The sequence below is a fragment of the Eulemur rufifrons genome, chromosome 4, assembly GCF_041146395.1.
Source record: "Eulemur rufifrons isolate Redbay chromosome 4, OSU_ERuf_1, whole genome shotgun sequence".
NCBI classification, from domain to species: domain Eukaryota; kingdom Metazoa; phylum Chordata; class Mammalia; order Primates; family Lemuridae; genus Eulemur; species Eulemur rufifrons.
In genome coordinates, this window is record NC_090986.1 from 79,307,721 (window position 1) to 79,324,524 (window position 16,804).

Sequence of the window (16,804 nt, forward strand, 5' to 3'; positions counted from 1 at the left end):
AATTGGGCTGTTTGTCTTTTTCCTGTTGAACCATAAGGCTTATTTATATAATCTATATAGTAGGCCCTTATTAGATATGATTTGCAAATATTTTCTCCTGTTTTGTGGTTTTCTTTTCACTCCTTGGTAAGGTCCTTTGATACACAAAAGTTTTTAATTTAATGAAGTCCAATTTAGCTATTTTTTTCCTCTTGTTATTTGTGCTTTGGGTTCTAAGAAACCATTGCCAAATCCAAGGTCATAAACATTTACCCCTATATTTTACTCTAAAATGTATATATTTTTAGTTCTTATATTTATGTCTTTTTATTAATATTATTATAAATGACAAATCATAATTGTATACATTTCTGGAATACAAAGTGATGTTTTGATATATGTCTACAACATGAAATTATTGAATCAAGCTAATTAACATATCCATCACCTCACCTACTTATATTTTGTGGGGAGGCATTTGAAATTTACTATTATTTTGAAATCTATAATGCATTGTTTTTAACTATAGCCACCCTGCTGTGTAGATCTCAAAACTTATTCCTCTTGTCTAACTGAAACTTTATATCCTTCTCCCAACATCTCCCCATTCCTTCCCTCCCCCACCACCTCCACCCTCTAGTAAACATCATTCTACTTCTTACTTCTATGAGTTCAGATTTTTTAGATTCCACATGTAAGTGAGATGATGTGGTACTTATCTTTCTGTGCCTGGCTTATTTCACTTAATATCTTGTCCTCCAGGTTCATCCGTGTTGTAGCAAATGACAGGATGTCCTTCATTTTTAAACTAAAAAGTATTCCATTGTATATATGTGTACGGATCACATTTTCTTTGTTCATTCACTGATGGGCAGCACCTAGGTTGATTCCATATCTTGGCTATTATGAGTCATGCTATAATGAACATGGAAGTGCAGATATGCCTTCAACATATTGATTTCAATTCCTTTGGATTACATACACAGAAGTGGGATTACTGAGTCAAACAGTATTAATAGTTCTATTTTTAATTTTTTGAAGAACCTCCATATTGTTTTCCTTAGTGGCTGTACTAATTTATATTCCCAGCAGCAGTATACAAGGGCCCCCTTTTCTCTGCACCTTCGCCAGTGCTTGTTAGGTTTCAGTTTTTTGAGAATAGCCATTCTAACAGGTGTCAGGTAATCTCATTGTGGTTTGAATTTGCATTTCTCTGTTTAGTGATTTGAGCATTTTCTTCATATACTTGTCCACTTGCGTGTCTTCTTTTGAGAAATGTCTGTTCAGGCCCTTTGCTCATTTTTGAATCTGGTTATTTGTTTTCTTGCTATTGAGTTAAGCCACTTATATACGTTCGATATGAACCCCTTATCAGTTGTATGGTTTGCAAATATTTTCTCCCCCTCTGTGGGTTGTGTCTTCACTCTGTAGATTGTTCTCTTTGCTGTGCAAAGCTTTTTAGTTTGCTGCTATCCCATTTGTCTATTTTTGGTTTTGTTGCCTATATTTTTGGGTTCTTATCCAAAAAATTATTGCCCAGACAAAAGGCATGATACTTTTCCCCTATTTTTTCTTCTAGTAGCTTTATAGTTTTAATTCTTATATTTAAGTCTTTTATTCATTTTGAATTATTTTTGTATTTGGTGTGAGATAAGGATCCAATTTCATTCTGCATGTGAATGTCCAGTTTTTCCAGCACCATTTATTGAGGAGACTCTCCTTTCCCCATTATGTGTTCTTAGTATCTTTGTTGGAAATAACTTGACTGTAAATGCATGGGTTTATTTCTGGGCCTTCTATCCCATTACATTGGATGATGTGTCTGTCTGTTTTTATGCCTGTATCATGCTGTTTTGTTTAAAATAGACTTCTAATACATTTTGAATTCAGAGAATGTGATGCCTTTAGCTTTGTTAATTTTGCTCAAGATTGCTTTGCCTATTTGGGGTCTTTATTTCTTTTCTTGCCTAACTGATTTGGTTAGAACTTCAGTAAATTTGTTGAAAAGAAGTGGTGAAAGTGGGCATCCTTGTCTTGTTCCTGATCATAGAGAAAGCACTCTCGCTCTTTTACCATTAATTGTGATTGTTAGCTGTGGGTTTTTATAAATACTTTTTATCATGGTAAGGAATTTCCTTTATATCTTTAGTTTTCTGAGGTTTTTTTAATCATTAAAGGGTACTGAATTTTGTTAAATGCTTTTTCTGTATCAATTGAGATGATCATGTGGGTTTTTCATTCTATTATGGAGTGTGTTATGTTAATTGATTTGTGTACATTGAACCACCCTTGCATTCCTAGGGTAAATCCCATTTGGTCATAGTATATAATTATTTTAGTACACTGACTTTGGTTTCCTAGTATTTTGTTAAGGATTCTCTCTTTAAGAAAAAAAAAAATCTCATAGATCTAAATTGTTCTTCCCTGCGCTAATTTGTACTCCTCTTTTCTTCTCATTATTCAGAATTAACCAACATTAATATTTGGTTGTGTTTTCTTCACCTTTTTTGCTGTGTCTTTGTGATCAGATAGCTTCCAAACCATATAGTGATGATGTAATACCATAAGTGGTAAATGTTTTCCTGACTTCCACCCCTTTCTGTCTTGAGCTTTTCCAACGTTATTATTCATGAGAAATTTCAATAATGTCCCTTCACAATGGTATTTTTCTCCTCCAGTGAAAAAGGGTAAATTGGGAAAATAATGTTCTTTGACATTTCAATATTGGAGCACACAGAAAAATCAGTGCCTCTGACACCTCCACTGGAGTGTTTTTATAAGCTCTGATTCCCGTTTCATAACCTAAGGCTTTTGTCACATCCTTGCTGTTTTAAAAGTCTCCAGAAAAGGTTGTTTCTAAGGATAGCAAGACTTGGCAAAGGATAGTTCTGTGATCTTGCTCTGTAGCCGTGATTTTTTCCAGTTGTTGGATCAGGGAAATACAGATTATTTATGGAAACCAGGTAGGGTCAATATGGTAGACTGAGCTAACTCGGAAAAGACCTTTCCAAACACATGGAAGTGTTGGGTGAAACAGAAACAAAGGCAGGGTTTTGATACATAATTAAGTTTAAAAGAAAGATGAGGACATCCAGATACCAAAAGTAGAGACATCAAAGCCAGCAGGGTAAGAGAGAACTGAAGCTGAGGAGGCTGCATAGAAACATCAAGCCACATAAGGGCCCAGAGGCAGCAGTTTCAGGGGTTAATTCAGGGAGAGGAGATAAGGCCTCCATCCCAGGTGAAACATAGCAGAACCCCATGCAGCAAGCTACAAATTTTGTAGGGGTGCCATTTTAGTAAAACAGAAACTAGAAAAATTTTACTCATTAGACTGATAAAGAAGCAACAAGTCATACTATGTACCCAGGGAAATGGAGAAAGAAAGAAATACCCACTAGAAACTGGAAGCCCACATTTACGTATGTCCAATTTTAGATGGTTGCCAATGCTGCAGGAACCCCAAACTAAGATATTAATAGAAAAGTTGATGTTACCCCTAAGTCCCTGGCAGAGGTGAGAGAAAACTCATTCTGAAGAACTAGAGCACATCTAGGAAATACATCATGATGAGAGAGAGTCACTGGGTACACACATAGGAAAATTAGCTCCCCAAGAACTGGCGATACAAAGAAAGTCTGAAGAAGTCTATAAAATACTGATGAAAGAAGATAGAGAGCTGAAAGAGCAAGAGGAGGATAGTATGTAAGAACAGGAGGATTTGGAAGAAAAATAAAATATGTGGACAAGAAAAGTATAATGATTTAAATTAAAACATATTGGACAGTTTTAAAATAGGTTAGACAAAGCTGAAGGGATAAAGGAAAAGGAAAATGCGGGGGAGATTCAGGGATGTGGAAGAGAGAATGAGATAGATACGCAGATATTACAGACAGAGGCTGCAGGAGAGGCACCAACCGTGAATGGGAGAGAGGCAGGATTCCCAGCGTTTTCCACAAGCGAAGACAAATAACCCCCCAATTTATTGTAGCTTCTCAGGCCTGAGCAGCTGAGCAGGATATAAAAGCAAATCTAGACCCAGTCGTGCTAAGTCTTGTCAGGAAAACGCCGACAGTCAGAGGAGGGCTGTGGCACAGAGTCCCTCGCAAGCAAGGAATCGAGTTTTTATATCTCATTATAAAAAGGAAGAGAAAAAGCACTCTCGGCTCCCCAAGGGAATGAGGCGGTGCCTGCCCGGCACAGAAGGCAGGGGCAGGAGCCCTGGGGGAGCTCGTGTGACCCCTGCAGAGTCACCTGACACAGCGGAGTCCCTGTTTCCTCACCTGCACGGTGAGAAGCCAGCGTGTATGACGATCCCTCCTGCTTCTGTGTTCTGTGATGCTCTCGTAAGCCACAGAGCCAGGAGGAGCTTCTGGGACGGCTGGGCGGAGGAGGGGCGCAGGGCAGAGCCCAGGGCGGAGTCGTCCCCACGTGGGGCCAGCGGGGAGGGTCCCCTCTGCACACGCCCAGCAGTGCCTGGCAGTGCCCACCGTGCAGGAATCTGGCCGGTGCTGGGCAAGTGCCACATGGTGAGGACGGTCCCTTAGTTTCGCTTGCCATGTCCTGAAGCCAGACAGCACGGGGCTGTGGACGGTGGGGAACGGCAGCTACACAGGGGGACAGGCCACAGGCTCGCTCCGTGGGCGTCTGCGCGTCCACGCAGTCCAGGGCAGTTGCTCAGCTGGGCCTGGGAGATTATTCTGCCCCGTGGGAGAAAGGTGAAGAGGAACGAATATAAAAGGACAGAAAAAGTACTTTCTTTCCTCAGCCATCAGATGTTTCGCCAAGCTTAGCTGGCTGAGGCTCACCTTTAGTTGGCGATGAATTAAACATTGTCATTTCAACCAAGGCCATCGTAAGTGAATTTTAGCTCAGAGCCCTGAAGAACAGCTCCAAGGCCTGGGAGAGCTGGGCAGGCGCTGGGTCCCCAGGGAAGGGCGTCCTCGGGCTCGAGGCTCGCACACAGAGCGGGGGTGTCTGGGGTTGCGAGTGCGGCCCCCGTACAACCTCACATGCTCTCATGCCCACAAGCGGATTGGGGCCGCATTAGTCCGCTCCGGCTGCTGTAACAAAGCCCCACAGGCTGGGGGCCTAACGGAAGTTCACTTTCTCACAGTTCCGGAGGGTAGAAGTCTGAGATCAAGGTATCTCTAGGGCTGGTCTCCCCTGCAGCCTCTCTCCTTGGCGTGCGAGGGCCATCGCCCCTGTGTGCCCACAAGGTCGCCCCTCTGTGCTGTGGCTGTTCTAACCGCCGCCTCTGATGAGGACACCAGTCATACTGGATTAGGGCCCACCCGAATGACCTCATTTTACCATAATTACCTCTTTAAAGACCCCATCTCCGAACCTGTCCCATTCTGAGGCACTGGGGTTAGGGCTTCAGCAGGTGAATGGGGTGGACACAGTTCAGCCCTGCGCATCAGTGCACTCCAGGATGCCGGAGCCTTGTGGGGTGAGTGAAATGGCACCCTGACACTGAGAAAACAGAGCACCCTGGCCTGCCGGGGCAATCTTAAGCGCTCCCTGTCGGTTTGTAGAAACACACAGGTGTCCTCCAGGACAGCTCCATATTTCTTCACAGAAGTGGCAACCTCGGAGGGAAAACTTTTGGGAAAGTCAGGGAGAGCATCCCGTGCTTATGTTTTAGAAAAGAAAACTCACCTTGATTTTCCTTGGGGTTCAAAATAAGCATCGTGTTGTGCAGAAAGCAGCCAGCCTCCAGCGGGGGTCCCATGGCTCTCAGGTGGGGCTCTCGCCCTGTGGGGGTTCTGGGGCTGCAGGTGGGAGCCAGGCTCTGAGACGTTCGCTGTGGAAGCAGATCGCTCCTCGCAGGAGAGCTGTGGGAAGCCTGGGGTCCCGCCAGGTGTGAAAAGGGCACTTGTAGTGCACTTCAGCACTTGGAGAGAGGGTGCAGGACGGACTGGAAACGGGACACCTTTCAGAGGAGGGAGCCAGCAGCAAGGGGCGCGATGGCGTCTGCTGCAAGTAACAGGCAGCCGGGGAAACTGAGCCTGCCTTGATGTGGGGAGGCTTCCCCGGCCCCAACCCACCCGTCTGTCTGTCTGTCTGTCTGTCTCATTTCCAAAACTGACCTTATTCAGTCCCTTTGCCATGTGCCCAGATGTGCTCCAGTGCCCCGAGACTGACCACTTGGCTTCCCTGCAGGCTGAACGAGCGGGACCGCCTGATAAAGAGGCTTGGCCGGAAGACGCCCCCGACCCTCTTCCGCGGCAGCTCCATCCAGCAGTGCGTCCCCCGTAAGTAGCCACCGTTCAGGGACCCTGGCCAGCAGTGCTAATGGGGACAGAGCCAGCACACACTTTTGGAAGTAGAATGTGTTTTGGGCCCGAGGCAAGTGCAGCTTGAATATAGGTCACGCCCTGGGCCCCAGGCGGATGCCTGAATGACAAAATCCCTAAACTTAAAATCCTGATGGGGTTAAGATCAGTCTGTCAGCTTTCCAAGAGGATTTTTTTTTTTTTTAAGGTTGAAGTGATATTACTTTTGAATTGATGCTCCTAAAGGTAGCAATGCAAACTCTTTTGTGTAAATTGGCATACTAATTAAAACAATGATAATCAATGGGAAAAGAAATAAAAAAAAAAAATCTCTGTGCTTTTCCCAGGAGGGCTGCCCCAGGTATGGGGTGGCATTCCCCACCCCCAGCTCCAGAGCCACGGTGGACACATAGAGGCTGTGAAAGACACCGCCTCTTTGTTTATCTGAACAAATATAAGCAATAACAAAGTTTCTAAAATCACAGCACATTTCAAAAACACTCAGCAACAAGTTCTAGAACTGGTGGATGACTGAGGGCGTTTCTGTCATTAACAGCTAGAGGAGACATCGCGTGGTCAGGATGGGTCCTGGGCTGCAAGGTCTGCACAGCTTGTCTCGGCCCCTGATGTCCCCCTGGGTCTGTGCAGGAAGCTGGAAGGAAAAACTCTGATCTTGGTAGCACTTCTGGTACTTTCAGTAGCACTTTCAGTTCCTGTGAGCCACCAACATACAGTATTTGTCACTGCGATCTGCGTTTCCTACACGGTCTGTCATTGTCCCCATGGTCTTCCCCATTTCTGTGCCTATTAGACATCTTTTTCCAGACAGGAAACTGCTACTTTTATTAAGATGCTATCAGAGCTCAGATTCAAAGAATGCTACTTAAGCGAAGTTTTATCTAAAAATAGTAGGGAAAAATGACTTGATTTTATGGACCCCACCAAATGTTCTACTCAGAAAAGAAAACAAAAACTAAGAAATTCATCTGTCCTCTCATCTCTGTCCACCTCCCGATTATGCCCCGGGACTCTGGCTGTAGCAGAGTTGGGAAGCAGGTGTGTTAGGATGCCAGCCAGGTGAGTCCACAGAGTCCTCCAGGCCATCGTCATGACTTTCTGGCTGTCAGGGCTTCCTGAGAGATGAACGAAAGTGGGAAATGCAAAGAGCTGGAGGCTTCCCCTGAGTTCTCCAAATGGATGCAAATAACAATTAACTCTTCCTGGAGCAGAACCTTGTGAGCTGATCGTGATCTCTGTCAGGCCGTGGGCAGAGGCTGGGCAGGTGAGGCAGGCTGTGTGGTTATGTTGCCACTTCCATGAACACGTCTCCCACTAAGGCTCGAACTCCCACCAGGCCCGGTTTCTAAGAGGAAAATATTTCATCTGAACCCAGGAGGCCAGTCCTCACCCCCACCACCAAGGATAAACCTGACGAGCCATCCTCCTTTCATTCTTGAATGGTACAGTCCACTTAGTTCTCAGTCAAGGTTGGGAAAGTCTCCATGCCCAGCATTCTGGACACGTGCCGTGGGTGCAGCCAATAGATGCCGGGCTGTGGGGAAGCTCTGGGCAGTGAGCACCTGGGAGCACCTGCTCTGCTCACCTGGGAGAAGAGGTTTGCAGCAGGCCCAGGAGGGAAACCTAAAACCCCTCCCCACCCAGAGTGGCTACGTCGTCTCCCTGCCAGCCCACGGGGGGCCCAGTGGCAGTGGCACTAATGCAAGCTGAGGGAGTGACACAGCTACAAGCTGCAGAAACCCCCAGAATTGGTTTCCCAGTGGGCACAGGTACCTTATGATGAAAAACAGAATAAATAAAAGACAAAGAAGTTTTTGTTACTTCCGTTTGAACAGGGAGTAGACTCTTTTAAAAGCTAAGATACCTTTCCCAAAAGGACACTCCGAAACAGTGTTTATTTTTATGTCTCACTAAGTCCCCTTCTTTCCCTCCCCACCCCCCAAAAAGGCCAAAAAAGATAGGCAGTAACTGACCTATTTGGACTGTGGAGACAGGTTCCTGCTCCTCCCCTTTCTGGCGTGGGTGGAGAGGCCTCCCCTGCCGGTGCAGAGTGAACTAGCCCTGAAGGAGGGTCAGGGTTGTGCAGCCTGGGTGTGGTGGCCGTGGGGGTGTCCTGAGGCCCCCACAGAGGGCTGGAGCTGGACAGAATTTGGGCCTCGCCTGGTCCAGGCCCTTTCACGGATAAGTAAACCAAGACCCAGAGTGTTTAAGGAGCCCAGTGTCACATGGCCAAGGAACAGCCAAGCTGGGGCCAGAGCCAGAACCAGAGCCACCCTTTCTTGCCCCCACCCCGTGTTTCAGTCACTGGGGTCCCTGGGATCCAAGGTGAAAGTGGAACGAGTGGACAAAGCCATCTTCAGGGTGGCGAGCTCAGGAGGCCCCCGCCTGCGAGGACCAGTGTTTATGAAGCACACTCGCCGCTGGGATGACCTGTCCTTGCTCAACTGCTGCTGTGGGCCATGGCTCGTCCCTCCGGGTGTCCAGCAGCCACAGAGCCGGTGGCAGGCCTCCCCGCCCGGCAGCACATCGGATCCAAAGGCAGCTGCCGCCTGGCACCTCGGGAGAACATCAGGTGTATCCCAGAAATGTTCTTTTTTAAAAGACCAGAGAATGAAAATTGTCCAAGTTGACCACACAGTACACAGCCTTGTTACCGGTGGAGACAGTGTTGTTTGTTCGATTTTGCTTAGAAACATCCCAAGGAAAGGCGTCTCCTCTTGGACCGCAGTAGAAATGCTTCACAAAGAGCACCTTGTGTGGGGTTTGGGACGGGAGGTGCTTGAGCCACATGTCGCCAGAGGGAGGCAGGAGGCTGGGGCAGCCCCTCCAGAGCAGAAGCTGGCAGCAGAAGTTTCTTTGTCCTTGGTGATCCCTGATCAAGCCACTTGGCGAAAATCCAGAGCTTTTGAGGGAACAGAGATGAGTGGCGGCATTTGCTCTTCGGTGCACGGAAGTAGACCACGTGAAGACTCTAAAGCCCTGAGAATCAAAGCAGAGCCACCTTGTACGGAAAGCCATCCTCAGGAAGTTCAAGTGCACCGGGTGTGGGCCCAGGGCCAGAACAAACTAACGAGGACATCCGCCCCAAGGGAGCCTCCCCCTCCAGGCTGGCTTCCGCCTCCCGACTCAGGGACCCGCCTGCACTTGAACCCGGCTACCTGGGGGCTCATACCGGTCTGGTTGCTGCTTCACCATGGCTACCACGTGGTGGGTTTTTTTGGTTTGTGGATTTTGTTTTGCTAGAAAGGGAAGTCAGCATGTAGGTGGATGCCCCCGTGGAAGATTCCTGTCTATACCTCTCCTGCACCCTCGCTCTGCCTTCACTCCGTCCATCTCTTTCCCTCCCCCGGCCTTGCTGTCCCTGTGTCCTCAGTCCACTCCTGGCCCCCTCTGCAGACACGCCCTGGCCTCCCGAAGTGGCCCAGCCGAGCCTGTGGGTTTCTCGGCGGTGGCTGGAAGGCAGGCTCTCCGGAGGAGCTGGGAAGCCGGCCCGGCACCGCAGTGTCAGTTTACGGCACACACTGAACAAGAAAACAGCTCAAGGCGTCTTCTGAAGTCTCCACCTCTTCTCTGTCTCCACGAAGACTCTCACACGTTGCTACCCTGTGTCCTGGTACCCTAGAAACTTTCCTTTGTAAGCTGAAGTCTGAGGAAATTAACCAGCAATCCAGGAGCTGACACCTGGGCACCTCTCTGACTTCTGTTTTCCGTTTTGAAGAGTGTGACGTGAACTGACAGCCCCATTGGTAAATCAGAAACACAGGCATGGGAGTTGCGACCGTCAGTCCTTGGCCAGAATGTCTAATGGAGCCGTGGGGCTTTCCCAGACCCCTGACGCAGACGGTTAGCAGAACAGAGCGAGCCTTATAAACGTCCTTTCTGTGGGAAGGGCCAGTTGGAAGTGAAGCCCCACTTGGGGTACTGAACACAACCTCTGCCGCGGCTGGAGATGCAGGAGAGCGTGGGCCCTGCGGGTGCACTGCCCGGGTTTGCTGCCCGGCCCTGCCACTCTACGTCTGTGACCTCGGGCAAGTCACAAAAATCTCTGTGCCTCGGTTTTCCCATCTGTGAAGTGGGAAGAATATGATCCCACATCTCATAGGGTTGCTGGGAGAAATTAAATGAGCTACTTGTAAACAGCGTGTAGAACAGTGCCTCATGCACGTAGCATCTAGGAAGCGTTTGCTGTCATTTGTGAGTAGTATGAGAACTGATTGTAAGGACCAGTGTTTCTGTGGCCACAGATCCGACACTAAACTCCTCCTGACTTCATAGTGTGACCTTCTTCCTTTTTTACGTGGAAGCAGGCCCACTTGGATCACTCGTCAGCAGTCCGAGTCGGTCTGATTTCAACAGAAGCTCCTGCGCGCTTTGCCGGCTCTCACTGTCGGCGTGGCGTGTTTTCCCCGCACGTTTGCAGCTTCCCGCGTTAGCCGGCGGCCTGCGGCGGCAGGCAGATGGGGCGGTTCTTCCCGATGAGTGATTGGAGGGTGGAGTCATGGGCCAGTGTCCCCCGTGGGTGCCGCGCTCGGCTGCAGCCCTCCAGGAATAGGACACCTGCCCCTCAGGCCGTTCCCACCTCAGCAGCAGCAGCCAGATCCACTGGGCCCGGTCAGGCCGCGGCCCCCCACCCCCGCCACGGTCCCCTGCACCCCCGCCACCGTCCCCTCCACCCCTGCCACCGTCCCCTCCACCCCCGCCACGGTTCCTCCACCCCCGCCACGGTCCCCTGCACCCCCGCCACGGTCCCCTGCACCCCCGCCACCGTCCCCTCCACCCCCGCCACCGTCCCCTCCACCCCCGCCACGGTCCCCTCCACGGTCCCAGGTTTCCACTTCCCCCCGGGCCTCCACTCCTCCAAGGCTAAGGAGGCCGGTCACCTGCGCGCTCCGGAACACGCGGCTCATTCTGGGCCAGGGTGGTCCCCGATCCCCCAGGTGACCAGTGCCGCCTGTGTGCTTCCCTTTCAGATGGGTACGCTTTCTCTCAAGAGGAACACGGGGCTGTGACTCAGGAAGAAATAGTCCGTTCTTATGACACCACCAAAAAGAAATCGAGGAAGAAATAAGACTCGCGTTTTCCCGACGGATTCTGGAAGGAGACTCTGTTTGCTGCGCCCAGTGTTAACGCATCCTTGTCAGAAGAGACTGGCGTGGGCAGCCAAACCGCTGGAAACACATTTCTGTGGCCTTAGCCAAGCAGTTTGTCAGTCACATCCCCCGCCCCGTCCGCCTGCAGTGCTTAGCCTGACTTCTGTTTACCTTGTTACGAAGCATTCAACTGTGCTCTGTGAGGTGTGAAATTAAAAACATTATGTCTGACCAACATTTAAACACCAGTGCTAGCTGTTCTGGGAGAGCGGGAGAGGAGTTTTATGTGGCGTGCGAGACCCGCCCCGTGTAACTGGAGCGGCCGCGCTCACTTCCTGTTTGGGTAACGCGCAGATTAGGTCCCGCGGGCGGCTGCAGACGGCTCTGCGGGCAGGTCGCTCTCCCGCTTTGATTCCTGTTTTGTTTGTATGAATGAAGTTGGCGTAAACTTCTTGATTGCAGTGAAATCACAAAAATCTGTTTCTGGGTGGTCAACCTGAGACCGCGCGTATCTGAACCTCTCTCTCAGCCACATTCCCAGCAGGGCAAAGCGGTCGTCGTTCCGGCAGAGTCCTCTGCACCCAGTTTCCAGGTGCCATCGGCCCGGTCTCGCCTTGGCTTTCCAGCGTCCCTCGTCCCCAGACCTTCTGCATGGCTGGCCACTGTGCCCAGTGCATGGCAGCTGGCGGGCCACCAGCCCAAATCTGCACTTTCCCTGGTTCCACCGCAGATTCAAATACGGACTCGAGAAACACCTTCTTCCACCGCTCTTTCCATTCTAGAACTGAAGAAAAGACATGCAGCCATTCTGCGTATATTCTAAACGTCTATCTGCCTCTTTCTGACAAGGGGGCACCTCCTGGGCCAGGGTGGTGGTGGAACCCCTCCGGCACTCCTGACCACCGTCAGGCTCTGAGCACTCATTTCCCAACCTCCAGCCCACTGGGCCTTGGAGCCACTTAAATCAGAACCCACACTTGTTTCCTTAGGCTTCAGAGCACATTTTGGGTGTTCGCTGTTGGGAAATGAATGGATTTATAACGTGTCTGTGCAGTGAAGGAACATACCTGTCACTCTGTAGCTGCAGAGTCAGAGGCTGAGCAAACCCGACGGGAGGGTGTGGGATGTTGAGGGAGGTGGAGATGACAGCCACAGAAGTCCTCGAAGGGAGAAGGAAGGGCAAGGGAACACTGGGAGGAGGACACAGAGGAATTATCGGCCAGATCCCCAGAGTAGAAACTGTGAAATCAAGCCCTGATGTGCAGACAGTTGTCACCATCAGCCCAACGTGTACAGGAACTTCAACAAGACTGGGACGTGCAGTTTTAATTGAAATGAATTCCAGGCCTTTCAAGGAAACACCTTTTTGTTAATATTGACATGGTTTCCTCTCTTTACCCGTCAGCATTAGACATGGGCACCTTGCTGGGTACACAGTGCCCAACCCCGAGACAAGGAGGGCAGCGCTGGGTCACTGGCATCCCCACCCGCGGGGCCCACTTCTAAGTCTAGCAGCACCCTTGGCATGGCATGAGCACCTGGAGCCCTTAATGAACAGCCAGCCTGGGGGCACACTCTCCCCTCTTTGTTTTGGTTGCGAAACCAGATTTTTGGATGGTTTCAATGCTTCTGGGCAGCCGTCCCTGGCTGAAATGGCGCGGGTCCTACTGAGGATGGTGGTGCTGAGTGACTAATTAGACAGCAATGCACTTTGCTTCCAGCTCTTTATTTGCAGAACATCCACAATGTATCGGGCACTGAAATAATTTAGAATACGATTTGCATCGACTAAGAAAACTAATCCTCACTTAGGAGGCGACCAGGATGCAGAGACAGTCTGAGGAGAAACAGAACAACACAACGGGTGAGTCTCAAAAGATGGGCATTCCTTTCTCCCCAAGCCGAAGAAAACATTTTAAAATACTAGAGTTCCCAGAAAGATTCAGTCCTTACGGAAGGACTGTAATTCAGAAATAACAACACGAAATGTGCCTATGAGTAACACAGCAAACCAAGCGTATGTCTTTATTGCACTCCCAGAAATACAGAGGAGAAACGAGAATTGGAATTGAATGTGCACTAGGGCATCTTAACTGTTTTGTTTCATTTGGGAACTCAACCTATTTAGAAAGAGTGAATGAAAACTCAATTCTTTGTCAAACACTTAGCTCTGTCTTAAACTTGGAGCCTTCCAAATCAGATGTGTAAATTAAAATGTGAGTTTGTGTTTGTTTGGGTTTTTTTAATTTTTATTTTTTACATTAAAGTAGGGTTCACATTTTCTGGGATTTAAGCATACAGGTGTATTTTCCTATTTTGAGAAGTAAACTAAACAAGTTTTGCAATCATATACACACAGAAGAAAACATTAGAAGGAATGTCTTTCTATTTATCTTCTCCTGTGATTAGGATTTCTTATAGCCAAATCCAAATGACTAAATTGGGTTTCTAGGAGGCGCAGCTGTCACTACGTGTGATGTATAATATTTAGCCAGGGCCGACTCGGGGCTGTGCCGTTTGTTCTATCTTTAAACTGAGGTCAGAGTGTCACATACAACCCCTCCCCAGGGAGCAGGGGGGATTGGACTAGGTTGCATACCCTGGCTGACAACTCAGCAAGAGAAATGCCACATGGGACTTGTCACTCTGCCACACAGTGAGTGACTCACAGGCTGGCAGGTCGGACTCGGTCAGCGCTCCAGGGTCAGACTCTGGATTGCGCTACACTGGCGGAATGCACGCAGGCCAACCCTCCGTCTAGCGCTGCACACACACAGCCCACTCATGTTTGAGTCCATCCTGTTCTGGATGACTCTGCCAAAGGAAAAGGCCAGCCGTGCTCCGAACTCAGACCTGGCTTTCTGCTGCACACTGGCGTGTGCCCACAAGGGTAGCCGTGGAAAACACACTGAGAGGGGAGGGGAGAGTATAGCACCCCCCATTTCTGCATGGCGGTCTGGAGTAGCACTTCATTGCTGGTTGGAACCGGCTTTGTGCAAACAGGGAGTGGAGCCGATGCGGCTGTCCTGACCAGGGTTATGTTCAGCTGTCCCCCAGCACACACGTGCACACACGAAAACAAAAATGCAATACGCTCTTGGATCAGCACACCGTACACAACTGTGCATCAGAGAAAGGAGATGCTGTTTCTTCAACACCTGTAGCGGAACGTGCTCAGAAGCAAACTTGGGTTTCAGGAGAGCTCGGCTGAGAACTGTTTACATTTTCTTTGCCTTGACAGGGCTTCAGGCCTTACCACAAGGGCAGCTGGCAGTGAAAATCAGTAATAACATGTCAAGAAGTAGTGAATAATAGGGAAAAAATCTGAGTCTAGGTAACGAATGTCTGAAGATGCATATGGATGTCTGTATATATTACAGGCTTTAAGGCTGAATTTTTTTAAAAGGTACAGTCTATAATCTCCATTTGTTATAACAATGACCCTTTATCTTGTTTTTTTGAACCATAAAGAATTTTTTGTCAGATACTTCTATTCCTAGGGCTTATGTCTTAGTAAGTTGAACAGAAAGTTTACAAAACTCTACTCTGGGGTAAGGTAGCCTTTAGCTTTGAACATGTGAAAGGACTGCACATATTTCAGCCAGGGCTTGAATTACTGCCCAGGGTCATTGTCCCGAAGTAATTCAAAGAGCGATTTAGCTTCAGCATTTGAAATGGAGCCTTCATCTCCTGGGATCCATAAAAAATGTGAACAGGGAAACTGTGGCTGAGCAGAGCCTGAACTAATAACTTGGCAAAGAAATGAGTTTATCAGTTCAAGTCAAAAGATAGCAGCCCCTGCCGTACCCATGACATACTTGCTTCATGCAGGTAAATGAGCTAATACAATAATGATGGGGATAGTTAAAATAAAGCCCCCTTCCCTCAGAGAAAGAGAGTGGCGTTGTTGTTGGTTCTTCATAGACTCAAGGCAGTTACCTGTCTCAGTATAGCCTTGGGGGAGATAATTTAACCCCATCCTCGCCGTGTTTCCATCCTGAAGGGCAAGGAGGACCATTAGAAGGGTTTTTGATGGGTCCTAGAGGTGAGGGCCCGAGACCCCCATAATGACATCATTAAGTCTTCTTGAAAAGAATAGACCGGAATACCCGATGTGTTGTACCTTCATGTATTTTTTTGCTCTGCATCCAAAATTGTCAACAGTACAATTTTCCATTCCCCTTCACCTTATGTGCGCTTTACTTAATGCCAAATCTCTACCAGTGCTCTGTCTAAAGCTCTCGGTGTGTTGAGCATGAGCGATTTCTGAATCGGGGATGTCGTCCTGAGTGAGAAGAAATAGGTACTGAGCCAACATAAACCTTAACGTCAGAAGCTGCAAACAAATGGGAGAGGAAGGAAGGGCGCAGTCCCCCGCACCCCACTCCATGCAGAATCCACAGCTGTCAACCTCGGGGGACACCTCTGCTCTCCCGACCGAGGGGAGACAAAGGAGGGATTCTTTGTACACCCAGGCTGGCTCCTTTTCCAGTGACAATCTCTTGCTCTCGTTGCCTTTTGAGATATCCACTCTGCTCCTTCTCCAGGCATTAGACCAAGAAAAACATGCTCGTAAGATTAGCCCACAGGCATTTCTTCTGACCTGGCTAAAGAAAGAAAAGAGACCTGTTTGTTTTAAAAGTCAGGAACAAAGTGTCAGGTGGCTTTGATTTATGACAGAAGAGGAAGAAGAAAGTTGAAGTAATAGCACTATCCAAATAACCCTGCCCAGGAAACAGGGGTCAAGAGAGCTTATCAAGAGCCTTTTATAGGTGAGCGCTTCCGTGTGGAAGAGAAAAGTCCGGAAAGAGGGAGAGAGCCCGAGGAGCAGGCGGGAACCCTTCCGTTGGGATCGGATCCAGTGGTGTCCCTAGCGGTAGCTTGGTATGCAGTTACAGGTGAACACGTGAACACCAGCAAAAAACAGAAAAAGAAAACCTGCCCTTGTCTGGAGTTTCTCTCCTTCCAACAGTATCTCTGCAGCAGTAAATAGTTTTCTGGTTTTGCATTAATACAATCGGTGTAAGTACGGAAACTCGCACTTCCTGTCCCGCTCCCCCTCCCACGTCGCCTGGGGTGGCCAAGCTGGGGAGATGTGCCATGCTGCTTCCCTCTGGCCTCCTGGGGCCAGCTGCAGGGGTGGGGCCTCTGTGGGCCACTGTTCCTGCAGGTCACCGAATTGCTATTTGAATGCAGCGTCTCTGTGGTGTCTTTTTCATGCAAGCGAAGTTGTGTGCTCTCCCCTGTCTCTGTCGCATCTCTGCTCGGTTGTTTAAATATTATTTGCGATGGGGAGGTTTTAATCTGGTTATGCAGAGGGAAGCAGGGCTGTGGGGCACGTTTAATTGGCTCCCAGCAGAGCCGTGAGCGCTTCAGTGGCGTGTGGGGTTTTTTTTCCCTCCCTCTAGAAGTGTTACCGTTTTCACGTCCTATTAATGT

At 48.8% G+C, this 16,804-nt stretch overlaps 1 protein-coding gene across 2 annotated transcripts in view; it reads left to right on the forward strand.

The window, feature by feature from the left end:
- ATP8A2 (ATPase phospholipid transporting 8A2) overlaps positions 1 to 11,343 on the forward strand; it is a 494,649-nt gene extending 483,306 nt beyond the window's left edge. For both annotated transcript variants that reach the window (XM_069467429.1, XM_069467431.1), the window contains 2 exons: positions 6,145 to 6,236; positions 11,246 to 11,343. In XM_069467429.1, the coding sequence (XP_069323530.1) occupies positions 6,145 to 6,236; positions 11,246 to 11,343 (190 nt within the window). The remainder of the gene's footprint in view (positions 1 to 6,144; positions 6,237 to 11,245) is intronic.
- Positions 11,344 to 16,804: the final 5,461 nt, after the last annotated feature.